Source organism: Saccostrea echinata, unplaced genomic scaffold, assembly GCF_033153115.1.
Source record: "Saccostrea echinata isolate AGI-Se365-2 ecotype Australia unplaced genomic scaffold, CSIRO_AGI_Sech_v1 ptg000001l, whole genome shotgun sequence".
In the NCBI taxonomy this organism is placed as follows: domain Eukaryota; kingdom Metazoa; phylum Mollusca; class Bivalvia; order Ostreida; family Ostreidae; genus Saccostrea; species Saccostrea echinata.
The window spans coordinates 8,706,657-8,724,420 of record NW_026889750.1 but is presented as its reverse complement, the minus strand read 5'-3'; the positions used below and the strand labels follow the sequence as shown (position 1 = coordinate 8,724,420).

The 17,764-nt window shown below is 32.3% G+C and overlaps 1 protein-coding gene across 2 annotated transcripts; it reads left to right on the top strand.

Moving 5' to 3' along the window:
• Window positions 1–955: 955 nt before the first annotated feature.
• LOC133184793 (dnaJ homolog subfamily C member 5-like) lies at window positions 956–16,769 on the top strand. 2 transcript variants are annotated; one of them, XM_061319958.1, is made up of 6 exons: window positions 956–1,090; window positions 1,581–1,662; window positions 3,026–3,082; window positions 10,433–10,585; window positions 12,227–12,358; window positions 14,544–16,769. In XM_061319958.1, the coding sequence occupies exons 1-6, from the start codon at window positions 1,068–1,070 to the stop codon at window positions 14,787–14,789; spliced, it is 693 nt and encodes a 230-aa protein (XP_061175942.1). In that variant the 5' UTR covers window positions 956–1,067; the 3' UTR covers window positions 14,790–16,769. The 2 variants fall into 2 exon arrangements, with proteins under 2 accessions (XP_061175942.1, XP_061175880.1); XM_061319896.1 differs by having other exon boundaries at window positions 12,227–12,367.
• Window positions 16,770–17,764: the final 995 nt, after the last annotated feature.

Below are 17,764 nucleotides of genomic sequence, written 5' to 3'. Positions count from 1 at the left end.
CAATTTGATCTTTTAAACTGTAAAAATGTATTGTCTGTTTTTTTTTTCAGTTCTGTTTCAGTAAATTTTTTGAAGGGTGGGAGTGGGAAGAATTGGTTGGTTGTGCAAACATGTACAATTCAATTACTTGCAGCCGAATAGATTTATATAAAATCATGTATGCACATACTCGGATCTAGAAGGGGAACCCCGACAACCCCCTTCCCCGAAATTTTAATTCAATTATTAATTAAGTTTATATAGTAGAAAATTATTTTAAAAATCAGTTCCTTTGGATCCTCCCACCCCACCCCCCTTTCTCACTAGAAAATATGTATCCCCTGGCAAAATGGTAAGAGTTATCTATATGAAGGAAAGCGACTTATCAATCCTTCTAACCCCCCCCCCTCCCGAATAGGTTTTTGGGTTTGGAGACGTTGATTTATTTATTTATTTATTTATTTATTTATTTATTTATTTATTTATTTATTTATTTATTTATTTATTTATTTATTTATTTATTTATTTATTTATTTATTTATTTATTTATTTATTTATTTATTTATATTTTTGTCTTTGCCCCAAAAAATCGCTGTCAGATTTTTTTTTATAAGTTTATATGAACCCACCCCAGGGAAAAAATTCCTGGATCCCTGCATGATATACATTGATATCTGGAACCAGAGACATAAATAACATTATTTATATCCGTGCTGGAACGAAAAAATCTCAGGGCGACCTTACTTAAGGACGAAATAACGAAACACCTTCTTCTATGTAAAATTCGAACTGGAAACGAGAAAAACGTGTTGCTTGTAAAGCGAAACATTTTTTTGTTAATGCACTTTATCTGTTTTTCCTAATTTTATTTAACAATTAAAACCATTTATGAGTAAATACAATAGAGATTTTAATTTCATTGAACATATTTCAAGGTTGCGAAATAAAGTCTTTCCGGAACGGCTGCCGCATCCTGTACATTGGCATGAGCACTAATATTATTGATTTTGAGATGGTTAAGTGTGAATCCGCCGACCAGATCCATTGATTACGGATAAAAATATTATCAGACACTTTTGAAGGATATAATGAATCGTCCAAGACATCTGTCGTAAGTAAATCTTATCTTAAATGTTGGAAAAGGGGAGTGCCCAAAAATGAATTCGATGTATGTCACTAGCCTATATCATATGTGCTACTTTATGTAATAGAACTGGATAAACAGAGACGTTTTTATGAATAGGTGTAGATCTTCTGTTTTTCTATACATTTAATATTCTTCTTAACACTGGACACATATCGAAATTTGGGAATCAATACAAGTAAAAAAGAAAAAAGAAGTAGTAAAAAAGAAATATTTGATAAACTCAGTATTATTAAGAAAGAGAAAATACTCTTTCTTGCCCCACAGACTCAGAGCAGGTCTGTTTATCATGTGGACATAATGGTAATAAGTTGCATTTATTAGGATGTGTTGTAATTGTGGAGAGGTCAACACAGATAATGCTAAATTAATAGATAATTTTACAAAACATGAAGACTAAGGTATACAATTTTTTTTGGACAAACTGTTTGATTTGTGAATTTTTATTTATTAACAGAAAATCAGGAAACAGTTTGTATGAGTTACTGGGAGTTGAAAAGGGTGCACCACATGAAGAAATAAGAAAGACATATAGAAGGGTAAGTTAGGAGTTTATATTGTCATGGTGGTAACACAGATTTATAATATTACCGGGCGCAAGATACCTCAGTTTGTAGAACACCTGTCTAGAGTTCAGAGGGATTAGGACAATGCCACTCGATTTACCATCTGAATACCCTGGACCGCTTTAGTAATACATGTACTTGCTGTTCCAATGCAGCCAAAAATCTCACCGAAGATTTCAGAGGCAAAAAGCTGATCTGTTGGCCCAAAGGTTACCAGAACGTGACCTGAATTGGGTTGCTTTCGATCCTCTCATGAGTGACAAATAGAAAACGAAGAGTGTACTGGTGATGAATGGTCTACTGGTAATTAAAAAAAAAAAAAATAGATTCAAAACTTGGCTTAGTCTGTCAGATTTTTCTTCTTTCTGTTACATTTGGTGCTGCCCTTTGTCCTGAAAGTGACTGGTGGGGGCATTCCAGAGAAAGAATAGGTTGGTGTTATGATGGTTGAAGACATTTAGATATGAGAAGGAGAAAATTTATGACTGGAAAGGGAAGCATACCCCATGGACTCCTGTATTGCCGGTACTAGTCAGGTTTTCTAGCTACTGAGCTATCAAGGTTGATAGACGTGGTCCATATAGCCCAACCACTACATTCCTCCCTTCTTAAATTTTCTTTGCCCTCAAAGAGGCAACCCACAAAATTTCTTTCTGTAAGCCCAAGTAGAACTTTCACCTGCATGTCCAGGGATGGTCAGCATGGTCAATGGCACCAAGTGTAAGCAGGGAAGGTCTAGGCTGGAAATTGAGTCTTGGACCCCTGCATTACTATCAGGTACTCCAAACACTGAGCCACTCAGGCTAGCACCCCCCCCCCATTCCACACAGCCCAAAGCACCACATTTTCATATCCTAGGTACATGGCACCAAATGTAACAGGAAAGGGGATAATTTATGACTGGACTGGGAATTTGAATCTAGGTCATTCTTGGACCTGAATATTACAAATCAAATGCTCTAACTAACTACAGAGATATCCAAGCCGATAGCCACTGTCCATATTACACCAACCACTAGAAGTACAATGATATACAACAGTAGAATTTCATGTTTTTTGTGCAAATTCATATGTAAACTACCCAGTACAGTAAAAAAAACTCAATTTGACAATCACAAACTTCTAGTTTATAAGTCAGAAGCTTGAGATGATTTTTCATAATTTATCATATGTTTAAACATTTACAAAACAACTCAGAATCTTAATAGGCATTTTATAAATTTGAGAATTTTCATAAAAAAAAAGTGAATTGTTATAAATGTGAAAATATGAATAGAAATTCTCATTGTGTTGAAGTTACTCTGATTCATTTAACTCAGTTATTATTTTTTTACAGTTAGCATTAAAATGTCACCCAGACAAGAATCCTGATGACCCAGAGGCAGCAGAAAAGGTATATTACATTTCATTTTAACCGCAATATCTTGAACCATTAAATACCTCAACATTTTTATTCTTGGTCCCATTTAGTTCAAGATAACAAGATAAGGTTTGACTGTGTATGCATTTTTAAACACATATTCTTAATATATACCCAAAATAAACACAAGAAAGAAAGTGTGGTTATGAATGAAATTCAAGCTCATTGTAATTATTGTTAGCTCACCTGAGCCGAAGGCTCAAGTGAGCTTTTCTGATCAAAATTTGTCCGTTGTCTGTTGTCGTTGTTCATGTTGTCGCCGTTGTTAACTTTTCACAATATTATCTTCTCCAGAACCAATGGGCCAATTTGACCAAACTTGCCACATAGCATCCTTGGGTGAAGGGGATTCAAGTTTGTTCAAATGAAGGGCCACACCCTCTTTCAAGGGGAGATAATTAAGATTTAGTAAAAAGAGCTAGGTTCACTTTATGCATAAAATGGCCCTATCCTTATATTAATTAATTGACTATCAACCCCTGTCCAATTTCATATATCAAAATAAAGTAGAAACGTAGTGTTTTCATGTCCTATAACATAATTTCTTTTTGAGAATACATGTATTGGAAAACAGGCTGTGAAAATGCATTGTTCTTGAATTTAGCAGAAAACAGGCATATTTGACAACCTTTAGCAAAGAATTTAAATATGAGCACAGCCCTCGATCCAAAAATTAAAACAAGTTTTATGATCTTCACAGAGAGATCTTTCCTTGTGTAATTGCATATTTTGGATCAGAGGTTGTGCTCTATATGAAATATTGAAAAAAATACTTCATCTTTTGGCCATTTTTAATGAAATTTACAGGATATGGGAAAAATGACGCATTTCATGACGTCTTAATACATTGACCAGAGAGAAAATTATGTCATGTTCAATAGATAGACAGTCAACAAGAGTCCAAATGATAAATACTGCATTGTCAACCAAAACTGAGCAGTTTTGATTTTTCAAAAATTCACAGGGCCAAAAAAGGCTTTAAGTGGCTCTTGCTCTTTGGTGGGGTGTTTTAAAAATCTTCTTCTTCAGAACCATAGGGCCAGGAAAGATGAAACTTATATGGTAACATCCTCAGGTAGTGTAATTCAAGTTTGTTCAAACCATGGCCCCTTGGGTGCATGGGGCGGGGCCACAATGGACGATCAAAGTTTTACATAGGAATACATAGGAAAAATTGTTAAAAATCTTCTTCTCAAGAACAGCAGAGCCATGATTAGAAATATTTATATGGAAGCATCCTCATGTAGTGTAGATTCAAGTTTGTTCAAATCTCGACCCCCGGGGGTAGGAAGAGGCCACAATGGATGATAAAAGTTTTACATAGGAATACATGCGAAAAATCTTAAAAAATCTTCTTCTCAAGAACAGCAGAGCCATGATTAGAAATATTTATATGGAAGCATCCTGAGTTAGTGTAGATTCAAGTTTGTTCAAATCATCCCCCCTTCTGTTAGGGGTAGGTTAATACTACTTATACTGAACTCCTAGCCAAATGCTCAGGTGAGCGATTTGGCCCATGGGCCTCTTGTTTTGATCATCATGATCATAGGTGTGTGAAAGAGCTTTTAATTTTTAAATTACCTAACGCCATTTTCACAGTATTTGTGATTTTTCATACTCACTAATGTTATAATGCACTCTGCATCAAAATATATGATTAAACTCTTAACAAGTATGACCAAATTATGACCAAATGGTACCCCTAACAAGTTAAATGATATACAACACTCCTATCTTTTATACAATAAAAATATTGAAGATTTACTACTGAAAATATGGGGTATATTATGTGTTATGCTGTTGCAGCTGAAAAATGGCTTTGTTATCCAGTTTTTGTTTCAGAAGATTTACAATAGAAACTCTTAGTCATAGATGTCAAATCATTGTGAAATTATCCCTCTTTTATATGCAATTTACTTTATGTAAATCAACAAAATATTAACGAAATAATGTTGAAATATGTGAAAATGCAGATACGTTATGAAATTTTATGTAATTCTACTGTTTGAACTTGCAATTATAAAAAAATATGTTAATGCATTACTATTACTTTAGGTTCTTTTTAAAAATAGAGTTAAATGATAAATGAAACTGTATAGAAAAGTTTGAGTGGATTCTTCGAAACTTTAGAAAATGACACATTTTCTTCTTACTGGCATAAAAATGTCCCAAAATTCTGTAGTGTCCGCAACATGTGCTTATTTTGGAATGCATTATGAATTATATTTCTTTTATTTTACATATAAGAAGCCAGTGCAGCTACTAATCTATCTACCAAAAAATATTAGACTTTAACTCAGTGTTGCTTGGAATTCTGGCAGATATATTGTGTTTTGTAGAGTCCGCAACGCTGTAGAGTCCGCAACAGCTTTTTTAATTCAAAGTTTTTTTCAAGGAAATGTAACATGATTTCAATTGACCATCACTATAATTATCCAAATATTCAATTCAACATGTAAGGTTACAAAACTTAATTGAACTATAACTTCAGACTTTGAATAACACCCCATAACGACATGTTAATACATATTATTCAAAATCTTTCAATTGTCAGTTTTATGTTATATATTGAAAGTCAATTTTCATGTGGTATTTAAAACTGAGTAAGAGGAACCTTAAGAATATATCAATATGTTAATTGTTAATTAATAAGTCTAGTTCTAACTAATGCAGTTGTGTTGTGGACACTACGTTAATAACTATATAACACATTCATGTATTATTTTCACTTTTTATTTCATTAAATATTTCTGAAATATGAAATACTTCTCTGATATTTAGCTCCTTTGATAATAAAGTTTGTTAATTGGATTAAGATAACAAATGGTGATTTTTGTACAAGATAACACTTCAAACTTACTGGTATATATATGGGTTTTATTTTCTAGGCCAAAATACCATTTTTGACTAGCCTTTTTTATTTCCCTATAATATAATACCATTTACCGTACATATAGAACTAGTTGGAGATTAAGATGTTCAGTTTACTCCATTCAAACCAAATATGGTGTCATTTAGCAATATTTCAATATATTGTAGTGTCCGCAACAATTTCAATACTGAAAAAAAATTATAGATACCTCAGAAAATTCTTTAATTCATTGAATTTATCTATAAAACTGTTTGTTATAATTTTTGAATTGTATTAACATAAGTGAAATCATAGACATTTTTTTAAACTGCATAACAATTATACATCAAGAAATATTTAATAGTCCTTGTTATGTGGTTATTTTCATCTCAGTAAACCACATTCTACATCTTTTAATATTGTCCATTTTCAAGAGTTGATCCTGTGGTATGTAATTCAGCCTAGAAATGAACATTTATCAACAATTATTTTTATAAAAATGACAAAAGATTGTTCTTATGGTCACTTGTAGTGTCCACAACAAAAATGCCATGCATTTTCAAAGCTAGACAAGATGCAAACAAAGATATCCAGGATGTTATGACAGATGTATTTGAAATTTAGAATCATTCAATTTAATTTTCACATGATAATTATATAGGTCTTATGTGTAATTGTAAAGGTAGATAAACTTAAGGATGGGAGATAAATTAGGCAACAAAATTAGCAAGTCATTAATGTGAATAAAATTTTTGTTTTCAAAGAGAACCATAACATTTTTCTTTTATTTCACTGCAATCATATATATAATTGAAACCTGCAAGAATTTTGGAATAAATAAATATCTTTAATATTTTATTTTAGATGTAACAGGTGTAATGTAGTGTCCGCAACACTAGATCTTACCCAAAATTTGACTTCTCATAACTTTTTTCATAAGAATGCTTATATTAAAAAAATTTGGGACTCGCGTGCAGAGGTATTGTACTTTCTAGAAAACATGTCAATAATGTGCTATATGACTTTTTATTTTTTGGTCCAAGTGCAACACAATTAGCACAAATACTGTGAAAATGGCGTAAGGTAGCTTTAGTCTTTAGTAATAGGCTGGAACACTGATGATAATCAGGAAATATAATAACATGGGTAAAATTTTATCACAGTTTTTTAATGATATGTAGGAGTCAAGGAGGAAATTTCATGATATAATGCAATATTCACACACTAGTCAATGTATTGACTATACATATTAACCAATCATGTGTATATCATTTTCTGCTTTTCATTATTATTTTATCATTTTTAAGAGGTAGAGTATGCCATAAGCCAGACCAACTTTTCTTCTCTAATTTTGTAAATTGTTCATTTCACTAATTCAACAAATGTGACTTTCTTGTTTATTGTTATTATTTAGTAAACATGCTGTAAGAAAAAGAAAATACATTTTAACTTATTAAGATTTCTTCATGTATTTTTCTTGAGAAGATAAGAAATCCAAACACCGCAGTCTAGGGAGAAACTGAAAGGGAGAAAAACACATAGTTAGTAGCATAAATATGAGCTTTGAGATTAGTTAACTGCTTGTTGTACAGTGCAGGAAACTAATTTTGTTACAGCATCAATGCTGATTTGAATGCTTCCTTTGCTTGCTGATTTGAATGCTTCCTTTGCTTGCTGATTTAATGCTAGTGATCCTTATCCTGATGCTGTTTTATAATTAGGTCATTGCTACCGGAAGTAGCATCATGCTACCGGAAGTACATGTAGATAATGAATTTCAGCATTGCCGTTTAAAGCAATAAAAGTGCCTTTTACAATTATTTGATCATAATATCTCACTATGTATCAATAATGTGAATACTTTAACCAATATTCTTTCTTTCTTTTTTAATTTTTTACTGAATTAAACTCACTGATTTTCTGATGCTAGTAGGATAATGCTGATTTTATGTAGGTCAATGCTGGTTTATCCTTTGCTTGCTGATGCTGATCCTGGTAATGCTTTTTTTTAAATGCTGATCCTGATGCTAGCTCGATCCTGATGCTACTAATGCTTATGCTGATGCTGGTTTATGTAACAAAATTAGTTCCCTGCACTGTAATAAGGTTAAAGTGACATTCCTCACTGCCTAGTTTTATATTTGACATTATTATCTGCTAGCAGCCCCTGAAGCAGAAAATCAATGTTATTCTACCAGTAATCCTATCCCACTGGACTCTCACAATTCAGGCAGGGGTCTAGGTGATCTGTAAAATAAACAAATTAGGTTATGATAACCATTGCACACATTTTAGTTTTCGTGAAATATGTGCATGTATATTACATGTAAGGTATACATGTCATATATTGTTCATGTTTTCTTCAGTTATGATATTTTGTCAGAATACTGACACCAACAAAAAAAAAATTGATTGAAATTGATACTTTTTCATTTTTCCATGGTTTATCACTAAATGTATTCTTTCTACAGTGTGTTTGGGCAGTTCAATATTAGCCGTGCATGTTAAGGAGTTGAATTACCTACTATAGGGTGCGATATGGTTACTCCCACTTGTAAGCACTTGCCTATTTATGCCTAGCCCATATTGATATTATCTGCAGTTAATCAAATGTTATACATTTTGTATGTCCTCATAGGAATGTGTAATCAATATGTTTGGGAAGTAATTTAACAGCTCACTTGTTTTAGCATGCAGTAGTGTTTGGAAGTGGCTTATCCAGGAATTGGTATCATACTCAAATTTTATGTATAGATCTATAAATTTCCTATACATTATGGATTCACAAAGCTATGAGGACATTTATTTTTAAATTTATGTCATTTTCAAGTTTAGAGAATAGTGAGAAATAAGGAGTCTGCAAGACTAAATTTCAACGAAATACTAGCATAGTAAATTAATTAAGAGAATATATTACCCTTCTAGTTAATTCAAAAGCCAGGAAATGGTTTAAGTCACATGGATAAATTTCTATAACTGTTTTATTATAATTAACCTAGAGATCAGCAGTATCATTTTGCGTTGAACTATATTTGATATCAAACATTCTGATTCAGCTTTATTAACAGGACCAAACATTATTTCTTAAAATTGGAAATTGAAATTAGTTATACACTCATATAGTACATGGAATTTGACATTAAAGAGACACAGCATAATATATAGTTATGCCCCCTTCGAAGAAGGTAGGGCATATTGCTTTGCTGCTGTCTGTCGGTCTGTCAGTAAGTCTTTCTGTTGGTCCACCAACAGTTTCCGTTCATTTTCTTTGCAAAGGTTGCACATACTGAAATGAAATTTGGTTTACAGATTTATCATAGAATATCTAGGTCAAGTTCTGTTTTGGGTACGATCGAGCAATTTTTGACAGAGTTATGCCCCTTGGACTTAGAAAAATTCCAGTTATTTGGGGAGGGGGTGGGGGGGGGGGAGAGATAAGTGTTTCACAAACATCTCTTGTTTATACATGTTATAATAGCTGTGAATTTTAAAACAGGAAAAAATGAAAATGTGTCATATTATTAAGTATGTCTTTTTCTACAATTCTAAATTAATGAAGATATCAAGAACATAATATTGATCAGCGATGAAATGAAACTGCAAATCAATAAAGGAGAATAACTAAGAGGAAACTCGTTTTGGAAATGCTGAAAGAAAATCAGAATAATAAATACAATTTGCTGCCAAACATTACATGTACAGGGGTCTCTGTTTTGTATGGATCAGTGAAAAATTCCTCTTGAGCCCTAAATCAACTGTTTAACATATCTCTTGAGGAATATGTTTATATCTTCATGTACCTATAAAGTCATCAACTGATGAGGAGAGAGAATCTTGTTGTATAAATATATACTTAATGATGTGCTGATAGATTTCCTGTTTTTTGTGAAATCATTAACGCATGACCTACATGAGAAATTTTTTGTGACAGAAATAGCCATATTTTTTACCTTTGACCCCGTTAAGTACAATGCAGTTATGTAATTTCAATAATTTTAAATAATTTTAAAGTTTGGGTATCTCAAAATTTGATATCTCCAATATATGTAGCAAGAATTTGTCAAAGTGAGGTAAATTCGTGAAAATCCCTACCACCTTTCTTTATGCATTTTAACTTTAGGCTAGCTCATGTCTTGAATCCCTGGATATCTATCCATCCCATCAAGTTCAGTTTGCAGATGTATGATTTGTAATAGATATCTATACTTCTTAAAGCTTTCATGTCTACTGAAATGACTAATTAAACAATACTATCTGGGAGGTCTTTAAATGACATTTTGCTACCAGCTTCAACAGAAAAGGGAAGGAAACACCAAAAATTTCATCACAGGATACCCACGGGTGATCTCGTATTTTACTCATCAGATGAGATCGCCCGTGGGTATCCGATGATGCAAAAAATTTTTGCAATTTCAATCTAATTAGATCATCTTAATGATTTTTTTCTTTATGTTTTTCCACAACCTTTCCAGTTCAAAGAAATCAGTCGAGCACATACCATTCTGACAGACACAACCAAGAGACAGATTTATGATGAGTATGGATCTCTGGGAATCTGGGCTGCTGACCAGTTTGGGGAGGAGAATGCCACTACCTACCTTCTATTGACCAGTGGCTGGTGCAAGGCTAGTATATATTCTAACATTCGCTCCTTTCACTGTTGCGATATTATTACTTTTGATACAGTTCCAAATGTACCTAACATATTTCCATGAAGAGAATTTCGTATAAATTTCACCCAAAATTCATGTGGAAATTTTTTTTCTGATTTCTCATTTTGTGCATTTATTAGATGAATTTCACATGAGAATTCTTGTTATGCACTAATATTTATTTATGAATTTGGTGTTGGGGTAGCCCTAGATCTTTCTTGATCTCCATTAATTATTTCACCCCTGCAAACAGTTTTGGGAGGTATATATACATGTATAGGAAACACCTTTTTCGTCCATCCATCAGTATATCTATGAAATCATATCCAGACTGAAACATTGGAAGCTCATGCAATAGGACTCAGAGATTGCTTATGATCTGAGGGTGTTTTGTAACCTTTATTCAAGGTAATTTGGTCAAGTACAAGGTCACTGGCAGAGAAAATTTATAGTTGATGTCTAATCCAAAATTTTCAAACATTGAAAGTTAATTCATACTTTATACAACTGTCCAGAAGACACTATGACAAGGACATTTGTACAAGCTTGAAGTGACTTTTATATAATTCTTGTCCTAGCCATACATTGTAATAGAAAAATATTAGAAAAAAATCCTACATACTTGAAAAGAAAAAAAGATTGCTTATGACTTGAGGATGTGCCATGACCTTGACCCAAGTCATTTAGCAATTCAAGTTCACTGTCAGAAAAAAAAGTGAAACGTTTTTGTCAGCATGGTGTGTAACTTTTGGGGTATCATATCACATACAAGTACCTCTAGTTTTACATGTAATTGGTGAAAGTAAGTAATATTGTGAAAGCACTAATTTTCATGGGGGGGGGGGGGGGGGGGGGTAAATTTTCATTGTTTTCATGATATGAAGAGACCCAAGAATTCATGTCCTCCATGAAATGTAAAAATTTCAAACTTCAGTATCTTGTCCTTAACTCTTCATCTATAAAATCCAATCCCCGCAAACCAGTATTTTTCCTGAAATGACAAAAAACTTACCCCACTAAAATAAGTGATTTTACAGTACTTATCAAATGTAATTTATATAGGTGTATGTCTTCTTGTTTGAATATAGAAATATTTTTTTTTGTACTTGTCATGAAATATTTTTATATAGAGTAAGAATTATTTACTTAAATACAACTTATACATATATCATGATGTTTGAGTAGGAGGTAATTATAACCCCCTTGTTTTGAGATTTTACTTACAAAAGATATCTCGATACATAAAGTTATAAGGAAGAAAAGACCTATACAGAATTGAAGATTATTATCACAGATTGTTTTTAAAGATTATATAACCATAAACAGGAAGTTCAATGAAATACTTTAAGTGAATTGTATAATGTGAAATGTATGTGACTAAACCCTTTAAACCAAAGTGAAAGTTTATTACACTGTACATATTAATTTTATAATACAGATAGTGATTTAATAAAAAAAAAAATCAATGTCATTATATATTTAAATACTCTGTTATTATATTTAAATACTATGTGAAATTTGTTTTGCCTGCCAATTTCTACCTTAACTTTCTAGTATTTTATGTTAAAATGAACAGTATGTAATATATCATATGTTCTAATTATAATTTTGTAGGGTTTGTTTATTTTCTGTGGTATCATCACTGGTTGCTACTGCTGCTGCTGTTGCTGTTGTTGCTGTAATTTCTGCTGTGGCAAATGGAAGCCACCGAATCCAGAGGAGGACGGAGAATACGCAAATCTACATGTACGTCGTGTAAGACCCCCTTAGTGATTTCTTGCTGTGCGAAGCTTGTATCTTAACCACGTAGACACCTGACACACGCTGATGCAAATATTTTTATCACTATGCTGCTATAATCATGCTTTTGTAGATCCACTACTAACACTGTGTATTTCCAACGTCTCTTATTTTAGATATAAGTAGAATATACAGGGGCTGACAAATATAAATTTTAGGCACTTGTCCAAGGGCAAGTGCATGGTCAAAATTCACTTGCCCTACATGAATTTTTGCTTGCCCCACCATGAACTAACACTGTATTTATTTAAGAAATAATGTATCATTTTTAAACATCTGTCGGGATATAAATACGGGTTGGTCATGAGATCAAATTCCATAAAGCCCGAAGGGCTTTATGATAAATTTGATCTCGTACCAACCCGTATTTATATCCCGATAGATGTTTAAAAATGATACATTATTACTTATATTTACATTTATGACTTACTTATAGTTTATATTTTCCTGATTATGATCTTTAGAGTGTGAAATGTTTTATTTTTCAAACTCAACGGCACATATTTGATCCATTGATTCAACGTCAACCCTTTATGACGTCACTGAGAAATAACGTCAAACGTTTTTGACGCAAGGAACCCGTGTTTATACGGATATAGATACGCGTTGCTTTTAATAGTCTTATTTAAAGGAAAACATTTGCAAATGTAAATATATATATTTAAAAAAATATGAAGACAATTACTGAGTAGATCATGCAAGCCCCTAAGCCCAGCTTTAAATCTGTGACATCCATATTGAATTTATTTTTTTTTTTCAGTCCCTTGCCCACGGGCAAGTGGTTGGTAAAATTTCACTTGCTCATCCCTAAAATCCACTAGCCCCAGGCGTCGGGCAATGGGATTTGTCAGCTCATGATATACTGTAAATTTATCTTTTTCCACAGGGTCATAATTCCTTGGAATAACAATTTCTGTTCAATCCATCGCTCGAAAATTACATGGATTTCTTGGATTATTGTTATGTGTCTTAAATGCATTTTACGTAAGCTGTGACAAATTTTCTGGAAAATTTGTGACAGTGCTAGCGTACACAGTTTAAATTAATCCCATGTGAAGAAATGTACAGTATTAATGAAATGAATTATCCCACCAGTAAGTGTGATCCTCAATAACGCAACTTGTAAGGACTTAATTGCCTGTTTCAAGGAGAATCATTTTTTTTTCTAACAATGAGTCGCACCTAAGAATCACCTTTTTTGTTGACAGAAGAGTTATGTTCCCTTTACTCTAAAATTAATTGACTTTCAGTGTATTAAATTTATAAATATTCTAACTATTCTAAATATGGGGAAAATTATCTAATTAATTTATTTGCATATTGCAGGTAAGCAATTAGAAGACACTTTAAAGCATGTAGGAAAAAAAGAGATAGCTTGTGCCACCAGTTGGCTCACTCCCTCTTCACACTGTTTTTTTAATGCACAAAATGAATGTGTAGCTTTAAAGAGGCTGGGGGGTTGTGGCCATTTTTAGAAGAAGAGCTCCATATGAAGATATAGAAAATGATCAAATTTTAAAACTAAAATTTTTGAAATTTTTCTTTGCCAAATGATAGTTGACAGCTTAAGATATCATATCTAAAAAATTAAGTTAAATCTGGTGGTTAATTTGTGGTTAATTTGTTGACCCCCCAGCCTCCTTAATATGGTCACTGTAATTTCACATTTACAAATCCATACACTACCCAGGATTGTTGAACAGTGTCCATAGATACAGTGTAGCTTTCCACCTGTAGTGTATAAAGGTGTTTGTAAGTGAGCAGTATTGTTATGAAGTTTTAAGTGAATTTTTAAGAGAATTTTACCAAAGATGGGGTTTTGTTCTTAGGATTTTGACAGGAATCATGAAAGAATTTAGACAAAGGGAAGTAACTCCGGACACTACTCTAAAATTTTCAGTAACAAGCCTTAATGCACTTGCTGAATGCTTTATAAAGTTTATATTTCGAAGTAAGATAATTATGATATCAAAATACCTATATATAATTTCCTTTATAATTGTATTTGTTAGTGAGTAATTTAATTTAAAGAATATTTTTGTCTTCTTTGAAATTAAAATAAGTAGAGAGACAATGTTAATATAAATTGATTCATGTTGAATTTTGTGTGAAAATTAAATTTATCTTTTAGGATGAATTTAGCAGTCCTGAAAATAGCTCTCCAGAACATGTGGTGACGGAACAACCAAAAACAGATGGGGCATCTCCAATTGTGTTAGGTCCACCCCCAGAGGCCAACAATGAGTCTACGAAACTAAATTCAGATAACAAGGTATCATACGGAGCTAGCTACAGTGATACAGACTCTGCTTCACATCCTCTAGAACAAACGGACAGACCGTCAAACCAAGAAGAGAATATACCAAGATCAAATTAGATAGGAGTTTTAAATTTCAATTTTTCACCAGCATTCTTCATGCATTTTCCCTCTTAATTGTCATTATTATGTAGAAGTGGACCAATGTTGACTTATGTAAAAGGCTCAATTTCAATGTATTTATAAAATAATTTTTGCATTAGCACAAGTAAAAATAGTGCAAGTTGTACATGTAGATATAATATGTTTGTATGTAATGATGTACATGCAGTAAACATGTACACTGTAATGCATGTTATATTTATGTTAAATGTTTAATACTTGCAGCTCATTCCACTGTAGTGCAATGTATTGTAAAATCCTCAAGTTCGGCTACTTATTATAAATACATTGTAACTCGCTAAATTTTCAAGACACAAAGTACAGGGTTAACAATACGTGAATGTTGGATTTGAAAGAAATGTTGTATATTTCAGCAATTTTGACATTGTGTAGTGCACAGGGTTGTCCCTAAGAATTAAAATAGCAGGGGACATTAAAAAAATAGGAGATCTTGGATTCCTCCTTTAACGAGGAATGAGGGGGAATATCAGAGTAACCGGGGGGATTATATCATCATAGGTGGGGAAAATTCCCCGGCCCCCGGGTCTTAGGGACAACCCTGAGTGCATATACTTAATGTATGTTATTCTTTCTTTTGACAAACTTGTATTTTTCCCAAGTGTTCAAGACATGTTTTTGATTTTTTTTTTTTTTTGGAAAGACTGAAATGGTTTATGATTTATCTTATTTTATTATATTTTGGAAATCTTTTCAAATATTTAGAATGTTGAGTGACAATCAAGATAGAAATGCTGATTAATTTTTAAAAATCTTGTCAAGAATCATGTGGTATGCAAATGGTCTTATGTAATAATGAAGGTATTCAACTGTTTATAAAGTCATATTTCTTGATGCATCTTAGAAATGTAGTCATAGCTTTCATATCTTCCAAACATTCATTTCAGCAACCAAACAATGCTTTATTATATAAGTCATTTATAAAATTCATTTTTCCAAGTTATTCGGAATGTAATTCTCTATCTGTAATTGAAAGTACTGAATGTTTTCACATAGTTTATGGTTTTATAATATATATATATATGTATATATACATTTCGATGATTAGCAATTTCATTTATGTATGAACATAATTATATGAATGCGAAAGTCCAAAACAAAAAAGCTGAATCAATTAATATTAATTCTGGGGATTTGATTTTGAAGTCTTTCTGGTATTCTGAATGTTTTTGGCATGAAGCAAAATTAATTGAAGGTTCTTTTTTTCATGTGCTTGTAACCCCTTCCCACATTCCAGATATGTCCAGTATGTATCTAACATTTCTCATCTCAGGGGACTTTAACTATTGTCCACATGTAGTTTTCCATAGATACATGTAATTGACAGTGTAAACTATGTGTGTGTATTTTTCTCCTTACGTGTTAAAGCAAAGTTTACACTGACTGTAAAATCATATTTTTTTGAGGGGTCAAATTTTTGTGGTTTGAGGAAATCATTTTCGTTTGTTGTGATCTGATTTCATGGTTGAAAAAGTGTTGAGTTGTCATATAAATGAAATTTTACATTTTGTGGAGGACCACAGGCCTTTGGATCGCTTAAATCTCACTTTTAAAAAAATTGGGATGTATAAGAGAGATATTTAACACCCCAATGTTTTTGTAAGTCAGATTAAAGCGACCTAAAGGCCTATGTGGAGGACATGAAGTTGTGGGTGTCTTCAGACCACGAAAACAACGAAAATTAAACCCCCACAAAAATTAGTGATTTCACAGTGTGTATGAACCATCTCATGCTGTTAAGTCACAATGGTAGAGGACTATTTTTTCCAAAAAAAGCTTTTACAAGTATTCAGTCATTGTTAAGATCAGAAACACATTTGATGCACATTTATAGTCTATATAGGTATGAAATAATGATGTAGGTTTAATGAATGAATAGTGGAAACTCTCCAAACATATTAAAACTTAACTAAAATGAAATATTCTTTTGTTTTGTTGTTATGTGTCATTTCAATTTATTTTTATAGGTTTACACTTCTGAATGGGTTTAAAGTACATGTAACCTGATTCTTGCATTTTTAAATTCCAAAATTTTGGCAGTTTTGGGTCACCGATTATTATGCAAAATCATTAATTGGAGCAGTCTGCTTGTTTTATAATGCAGTTGAACTTCGGTGTCTCAAACTCTGATATCTCAAATACCATGAATATGTCAAAGTGATTTGGAAATCCAACTACTTATTCTTTAAGTATTTTACCTTCAATATCTTGGATCCTCGGATATGTCAAAGTTTTTTTTCTTTCACATTGAGTTTGAGATAACGAGGTTTGACTGTATATATAAAATTACATTTACCCACCATGGACTGTGCATCTCTCTTTCAAAAGAACTAAAACAGAGACCCCCCCCCTCCCCCCGTTTGCGGGGAAAATCAACAGAAAAAAGCCTTTTATAAAGAAATCAGCGAGAGTTATCCCTCTTATCAGAGGATCGATGAACCTCACGTTCTACTTAAATCAATAATATTAATAAGAGAACAAGGTTGGCAACGTCGATAAATAATTTTCGACACGTTCTTTTTTAGTATCAGAAAGTGTGAATTTTTTATAAAATGCTAGTTTTAGGTTATATTTTAGATCTTTCAGATGTAATACTTTGTGAAGAAGTCATAGAAAAATATTTTATTTTTAAAAAAGTCAAAGAACCCTTGGGGTACGGAAAAAGGGGGGGTGTCCGTCCCAAAGCACCTGTCTGTATAATAAGGTTTCTTTAGAAAGAAAACAGCAGACAAATAATTTAAAACAAATTTATTTTTATAACAATTATAATATTTACAAGTAATTAAAGCATGCGGAATCACCTCTAAACGGCCACTTTGATATACAGTCAAACCAATACCGTCTTCCAACGTTAAATTTAAGATACGTTTGGTGCAAAAAAAAGAGAAAAAAATATTAATAATTATGATATTTAC

Coding starts and splice junctions, on each gene's coding strand:
- LOC133184793 (XM_061319896.1), top strand. CDS start 1,068: ATGAATCGTCCAAGACATCTGTC. Junction 1,091..1,580: donor AATCGTCCAAGACATCTGTC/GTAAGTAAATCT, acceptor ATTTATTAACAG/AAAATCAGGAAACAGTTTGT. Junction 3,083..10,432: donor ACCCAGAGGCAGCAGAAAAG/GTATATTACATT, acceptor CAACCTTTCCAG/TTCAAAGAAATCAGTCGAGC.